At 52.6% G+C, this 7,683-nt stretch overlaps 1 protein-coding gene and 1 pseudogene across 2 annotated transcripts; both read right to left on the bottom strand.

The window, feature by feature from the left end:
- Positions 1 to 200: 200 nt before the first annotated feature.
- On the bottom strand, positions 201 to 3,564 carry LOC147980691 (uncharacterized). 2 transcript variants are annotated; one of them, XM_087516937.1, is made up of 3 exons: positions 3,307 to 3,564; positions 1,338 to 2,202; positions 201 to 869 (listed from the first exon to the last, which is right to left on the bottom strand). In XM_087516937.1, the coding sequence occupies exons 2-3, from the start codon at positions 2,175 to 2,177 to the stop codon at positions 321 to 323; spliced, it is 1,389 nt and encodes a 462-aa protein (XP_087373063.1). In that variant the 5' UTR covers positions 2,178 to 2,202; positions 3,307 to 3,564; the 3' UTR covers positions 201 to 320. The 2 variants fall into 2 exon arrangements, with proteins under 2 accessions (XP_087373063.1, XP_087373064.1); XM_087516938.1 differs by having other exon boundaries at positions 1,338 to 2,206.
- Positions 3,565 to 6,350: 2,786 nt separating this feature from the next.
- LOC147980692 (uncharacterized) lies at positions 6,351 to 7,295 on the bottom strand (annotated as a pseudogene).
- Positions 7,296 to 7,683: the final 388 nt, after the last annotated feature.

Genomic DNA, 7,683 nt, shown 5'->3' on the forward strand with positions numbered 1-7,683 from the left:
ACCAAGTTCAAGATTAAATTCTCGGACTGCACCAAATTGTTGCGGCACATGGATATGATCTCATCCTCACTTGTGCTACCTCCATCATATTCTTCTTCCTCAGTCATGGGGACATGATCTTCTTCCTGCTTCAACACATGTACCAAATCGTCAACACATAGCATAAAACTTGAAGGAATGTAAGCAAATGAAATTAATTCGGCCCGCAGATAAAACAAAATAGGTTCAACACAAATAATAGTTCAACGCCTCACAAACACATGACAGGTTCAACATACAACAATTTAAATAGGTTCAACATCTTAACACACACTTCCCAACTACTCCAAATTGTTGTCTCTGCACCATTTCTTGAAGTAACCCAACCTAAGCTCAGGAGTTAATTGGCCACAAAAGAACTCCCTTTGGTACTCCGTTTCGAACATCTTGGACATAGCATAGACAGAGTCAACTGTTTGCTGAACACCGCACTCAAATGCCAGCTCCTGACACCTCTTCACAGAAAATGCAGCCTTCTCATTTGCACGTTTCTGCATTTGCTTAGTGTTGGCTGCGACAGACTCCTTGTAGGTATTGGCTATGTCCTTGACAATTTTCACCATTGGGCTCTTGCTCTTCTTCAATGGACTAGTCAAAGTGCTTGAAGTGCTTAATGACCTCTTGCCCCTCTGGCTCCTCTGGTTGCTTGTACTTGTAGGTGTTCCTTGAAACTCCTCTTCTGCCCCTGCATCTTGCCCTTGAGTCTGACCATAATCATCTCCAGGCACAAAGGTTGTGCTTCCATCCACGGTGCAACCTCTGAACAGTTGATCAAGCAACTCCTCGTTTGCTGGAGGACCCCACTGCAACTTCCTTAGGTATGGTTTCTTCTGCAAGATAGTGAAAATGTAAAACTAGTTAGGATATGAGAGCACACTTCAGAATCTATCTACTATATTATTAAAATGAGTCATCCTGTATGTGCAGCCAAGAAAAAGTGAAAAAGGAGTGCAAAATAATCCGATTCACTGATTGTATAGTGGGTTCAAATTAGAACAAACAAGATTTAAAAATAGTACAGTGCGCAGAAGAATAAAGCATTTATATTATGTAAAAATAATTCAGAATTGTAGTTGAACTTCACTTTTTGAGTAAATTTTGTTGCCTCTGACCAAAATAAGCACAACCCAGCCTAGCATATGAAACATAAGTACAGTATGTAGTTGAGTCACATCTAGCTAGCCTTAGTTAAAAGTGCACCTCTGCTAACCAAAATAAGTACAACCCAGCCTAGCATATGAAACATATGTACAGTATGTAGTTGAGTCACATCTAGCTAGCCTTAGTGAAAAGTGTACCTCTGTGTGTGTTATCCATAACTCAGAGTCGGCATCAATGGTTTCATCTGGTTTCCTCCCCAGCCCTGTGTGCACTTGCATGTATCGCCAAAAGGAGTGGGTGTTTTTAAGTACGACTATCTGGTTCTTCACCTGCACACGGAAATACACCAACCCCCTTCTAGCAAGTAAGCCGTCCATAACAGCTTGGTACCCTTCAGCAGTCATTGTTACACCATTATACGTTCCTGCTGCACGTTGCTCAATGCACAATTCTAACAAGCAAGCACTATTAGCATCATTCCATTGGGCTCGATTGTTTTGGCTCACCGAGGGACCTCCGGAGCTCGCAAACTCTTCCACGTCATCCTCCAATTCTTCATCACCATTGTCAAAGGGAGCGCCAGAGCCGGATGCTTGCGCACGGACAGCACTCCTCGGAGCCGAGTTGGCGCGCTGCCGAACGTCGCCGCCACTGAATGCCGTGCCGGTGCGCTGGTTACGGCGGCTGGGTGCCGCGGCGGCCGAGTTGGCGCGCTGCCGAACACCGCCGCCTGCCCCCGACGACGACCCGCCAAGGAACACGCCACCGTTTCCTCCTCCGCGACCGGCTGCCGCCGCCGAGGAGCCGCCGAAGTTCAGTCGCCGGGCGTAGGGTGGGCGATAGGGAGGGAGCCCGGAGCCCCTGACGCGCCCAGGGAGGACCTCGTCATCATCGCTCTGGAGGAAGGCTCCGTAGAGCCCAAGCCCCGGGAACCCCTCCGACACCGGTGCTTGCGAGTTGAGGTCGAGACCGGCATGGGTAGCAGGGCCGCTTGCCGATGGCTGCGAACCCCACACGTCGAAGCCGTCTCCATCCATCGCGGGTGCTCTACTCCAAGCTATACTACCTGCACCAGAAGAGAAGAATCAGTAGCACATTCAGGAAAGCACAATGGAAACACGCAGAAAGAAGAGAGTAAGGAGACCGGAGTAATATTCGGGAACACATGAAAAGATGGATAAAATATATAGGTTAAGATAACCAACTTCTACGACAAACAACTATACATATGATTGTGATACACAGGACATTTATACAAGCATGCGGTTCCACTTTTACACAAGCATTTTATAACAACGATTGTGATACACAGGACAGGAGTAAATATACACATTTTAGGCAAAGCAATGTAAGTAAATATAAATAGCAAAGAACAACCTCAGCCCCCACCTTTTTACATGCCTGTATTGCAGCCATTTAGCAATGATAGTAGAAAACGAAACACAGCAGAAGGAATTGAGGTACAAAGTATCCTATAAAATCCAAACCATAGTAGCCCGGAACGCGGGTCGACGCCGCGTCCCGTGTACCGTTCCCATGATGACCGGACGTTGCAGGTATACAAGGAATGAAAAAATACAGCGTGGCCGTAACTGTAGGCGAGATAATTTAGGAACAGAAGGCCAGAAAGGACGTAAATAACAGCAGTCCTCTAATACCGGATGGACTTCCTTAATTTGCTCTTGCCTTGAACGATATTGCACTCTTTCCTTAATCTGTTTTTGTTTCCATGTACAATACTTGGAAGGATCAGACTGATCGACCCGGGCTAATCGTCCCCGATTTAACAGGATCGTGTTCCCGCTGTCGAACGGCCGTTTCAGAGATGTATACCCCAATCGATCCCTAGTTTTGGTAACCAGCGATCCTCGACCCTCGTTCCCGTTCCTCGACCCGGTCGAACCGGGAACTTGGCAACTATGATCCAAGCATCACAAGTCACTTAATTAGGACAATAATAAGCATGAAGGTTTGCTTTCCTTCACCACCTGAATCTAAACAATAGCACAAAGCACTCAACATTGGATGTATAATAATAGTCTTCCTTCTTCAGGAAATTCATGAATTAGACTGGCCATCTAGCAACCAAAACACATGACCGAAATTACAGAAATTCATGGAATAAATTGTCCATCTAGCAACCAGAGAAGGAACCCTCGAACTCACCCCTAGATGCGCTGCGAGCGGCGGTCGGAGAAGGGCGAGCGGCGGCCGGTGAGGAGGGAGCAGCGGGAGCGGCGACCGAGGGAGGGCGAGCGGCTGACGGAGGAGGGCGAGCGGCGGCCGGTGAGGAGGGAGCGGCGCGAGCGGCGACCGGAGGAGGGCGAGCGGGGCCGCAGGAGGGCGCTCCCGGGGTTCCGGCGGCGCGGCGCTGCGCTTGGGCGAGCGGCGCGATGGGAAGGAGTCGTGCGAGGTGGGTGGAGAGGAGGGATCTGGTGCGGGAGGGGTGAGTTTTTTTACTATTTTTTTAGTGGGCCCAGAAAAACTAACCCAAATAAGTTCCTTTAGTGTGGGCTAGTTTTTTGGGGTGGGTTAGATCCAACTAACCCAAACTAACCTATCATGTTTGATTTTTTTGATTATTTAAGCCCAATCTAACAATATCTAACTCTAACTTAAGGATCAAACAGGGCCATTATTTTCCCCGCCGCAGCAGCGCATTGGAAACCGTTCACGGGCAAAGGCATGGCGCTAGCTTGCAGCGAAGCACGTACGTTTACGCACAGCTAGCTCTGTGTCTCGCACTGTGCGCGCACTGTGTCTACTCCATCACGCACACGCAGGCCGCTGCAGGCGATGGGCGGATAGGGCGCGTCAGGCTACACGCTAGAGCTAGGCTCTAGCTCTACCGTGCTGAAACGCTGGGCCAAGGCCTCGCCTGGGCACGTGCCCATTCGTCTCGCCTGGTCGACGCTCACGAAATCGGCGGACGCTCTGGGTAGGAGCAGCTGCGAGCCTGCAACGTGATCTTTTGCTTGCTGAGGGCCTGTTTGGTTTCAACACCCGACTTATAAGTCAGGTGACTTAAAACTAGTGACTTATAAGTCACGCCTGTTTGGTTGTCACCTGACTTATAAGTCATCTGACACACCTTTTCACACCAATCAACATCATGCAGGTGGTGGGACCCATGTAAAAGGGGGTGACTTATAAGTTTTAAGTTGGGGTGAAGCAACTTATGACTTATAAGTTAGGGTGATTTATAAGTCGGGTCTGTTTGGCAAAATAAGTCATTTTTTTTCACTTTTCAACTTATAAGTTGGTGACTTATTTGGAACCAAACAGGCCCTGAGCCGCGGGCACGGGCCAAGATCACAGTCCAGATTCCAGGAGTCCCTCGCATCGAGGAAGAAAAATGTGATGGGCGCAAGGGTGCCCCCCCCCCCCCCCCCAACCCCCAGCCCTCCATCTCTTGCTGCGGCAAATTTTCGTGTTTTGATTTTTTTTATATCTATTCGAGATCCGACTTTAGTTTAAAAAAATTAAGATCTGACTCTTTTGCTACCGTCAGGGTCCATGACGGTGGGGTGTAACAGCCTACCGTCAGATACCTTCAAACAGAATGGCGGTAACATGTACAACCCTATCGTCAAGGTGCTCAACGGTAGGCACGAGCACGCACTGTGTTCAACACTTAGCAAAATTTTATGGTAAGGTATGCAACCCTACCGCCAGAAACCTTGGCGGTAGACAGTTATAACCTACCGTCATGGACCCTGACGATAGCAAAAGCGTCAGATCTCGAAAAAAAATTTAAAGTAGGTCAAATCTTAAATAGGCATCCAAAAAGTGTCAAAACTCGAAATTTAGGTCTCTTTTAGTTTGTAGAAATCTTGTAGGAATTTCATAGGATAGGATTTTCAAATAAAAAATTCCTATGAAGCCCTTTGGTTTGTAGGAATAGATTTCTATTCCTATGTAGGATAGGGTTCAATCCTCATATTTTAAAGAAAAAAACATTAGTCTAAACTCAATGAAAAAATTCCTACCCTATGCATCAAATGACATCTCTTTTTTATAGTAATTGAGACGCATGTCATCTTATTTTGTATAAAGGTTCTATTCCTACAATATTCTTTATCCTACGAACGAAAGGAGGCCTTAGCCTCTTGCTGCCGATGGCGCCTGCGTGTATGTTTGTGCTGTGGCCGAGCGCGCCTGGCCGGACCCCGCATGTTGGCGTTGGCGCACTGTGCGAGCAGGCTGCCAGCCTTGCGCATGCATGGCAGGGTCCGCGCGCGGGGGCTTTCCTTTCCTGTTTGACGCGCCGCACGTGTGGCCTTTCGTCTACCTCTACCAAAGAACACGCCAAAAACGTCCGCGACCGTCTCTCGCCGGACCGACTGCACTTCGTCGCCGGTTTCACCTAACCGGCACCGATGAAACGGCGAAACGAATGGACGCCAACACTGTGTAGGGGGAGAGGCGTCGACCGGCCGTTTAGTGACAGGCGCGCGCGCGAGGTGAGACTCGAACGGTGCCCATGCATGAGCTTTTTGTGCGGTGCGTGGCGTGCATGCACAGGTGCGCCACTGCAGATGCTCATCGATCGATATGGCCGGGAGAGGTCGGAAAGTTGCTGCGTGCTTTTCATGCATGGGCACACTTGGTGCTTCAATCATTTGTGCTCTATTATTACCGCGAGCTAGTAGGGGCTAGCTAAACGTGGAGGTGTCTACGAAGAGTAAAACAAAATGTTCAAATTCTGGGCCAACCCAACGGATCCAATGGAGTCTCTCCTATACAATCCAGGAGTACCCTGCTAAAAACAGGTTTCGTCTGCCGCAGTATAGCCATTGACGACCTACAGGCTGCAGCCAATACGGTCATTTCAAATGCCTAAGTGCAACTCCAACGGGGCGATCTAAACGGACGGCAATTTCGTTCGTATTTTGTTTGTTTGGATTGGCCAGACGGACACAGATGCTCGCTTCTGCATTTGGATCGGTATCTACGTCCAACGCTGGTCTGCGACCCATTTAGACGGCGCCAAAAAAATAGACACATGCATATTTAAAAAAAGAGAAACTGCATTAATTAAATATTAAAGCCGGCCACGAAGGCCGATGAGAGTCCACGCGTCCACATTTGCATAAAAAACAGCCTAAACTATGAGGAGGCGCGCTGCTCTAGGCGTCGTCGTCGTCGTCCTCGATGTCCGTGAGGTCGATGAGCGTCGGCGCCGGCCCGGCCCAGGCGAACGCCGTGTTTCAGAGCGTTGCCATGTCGGGCTGTGCCGGCGCAGGCAGTGCCGGAGCGGGGGGCTGTGCAGCCGTGGCCTGGCGTGCCTCCTCCTCGGCCTCGCGCGCCTCCTCCTCGAGGTCGTGCTCGAGCATCTCCTCGTACTCGCCTTGCCGGCGCTCCTCTGCCAGCCGGCGCTGGCGCCACATCTCGAGGTAGGCCTGCTCCTGCGCCGGCGTCGCCCCCAGCCAGACCGGTGGCGCGGACACCCACTCACACACCACTCCATTCCAGGAGAAGCGCGCGATGGGCTCGGGCTCGGGCTCCGCCTGCGGCTGCGGCTTGATGGGGGGCGGCGGGGCCACCGGCGGCACCACGCTGTCGCCCGCCGCGGAGAGGGTAAGGGCCTGCGCCATTGCCGCCTCATAGCGGGCCTCCTCTTACGCCTCCGCCGCCTCCGCTCTGCGCCGTTCGTCCTCTTCGCTCTCACGGTAGACGGCCGCAAGGGCCGCCTGGTAGGCGTCCTCCGCCGCCTGGTCCTCCTCGCGGACGACCAGCGGCGTTGGTCTCCGGTCGACCTCGCGCACGCCCCGGCGCCTCGCCTCCTCGTGCTCGAAGGCGAACCACCTCGCCCAGTTGGGCGAGTCGGTTGCATAGGCGGAGTCGCGGCGCTGCTCCGCCGTCAGCAGCGCCCGCCGGCGCCGCACCTCCTCCGCGTGAGCATGAGCCGACCGCGGCGCCGCCGGCACTGGGATCCTATCTGGATCCAGATGCCAGTAGTGCGGCAGCGTCACGTCGGGATACGGCAGCGGCTGGCGGTTCTGCCAGTGCCACTCCGCCTGGTGCACGGGCACGCTGACGCGCTGCCTCTGCCGGCGAGGCGCCGGCGGGGGTGGGAGAAACTCGGAGGGGAAAGGGGTGGCGGGGGACTTGCCCTTGGCCTTGCTGCTGCTGGCGCCGGAGAAGAGGCCCATCGTCGCTGTGGCTGCGGTGGCTAGAGTTTGCCGGCGACGAGGGAGCAAGGGTGGGCGGATGGGGACGGCGAGTTTGGATGAGGACGGCCCCGCCGCACGGTCGGCTTAAAAAAGGACGAGCGTCGTCGCTGATGCGTGGGCCCGTCGTCATAAATTAAGTTGACCGCGTGGGTAGCGGGTAGTTGGATGGCCGCCATGTAGGGACGCGGCGGATAGCGAGAAGGCGCGCGAAGCGTCCGTTCGGCGTCCGCGCCGACGCATTTGGGACGCAAATTTGGACCGTAAATGCGTCGGCACGGACGCGACGCGGACGTGATTTGGGTTTGCGTCGGCGCGTTGGGCCGCCACTTTTGTCCGCGCCGACCTAAACGGACGCAGACGGACGAAA

This window comes from Triticum urartu, chromosome 3A, assembly GCF_056163025.1.
Source record: "Triticum urartu cultivar PI428250 chromosome 3A, HENAU_Tu73, whole genome shotgun sequence".
NCBI classification, from domain to species: Eukaryota; Viridiplantae; Streptophyta; class Magnoliopsida; order Poales; family Poaceae; genus Triticum; species Triticum urartu.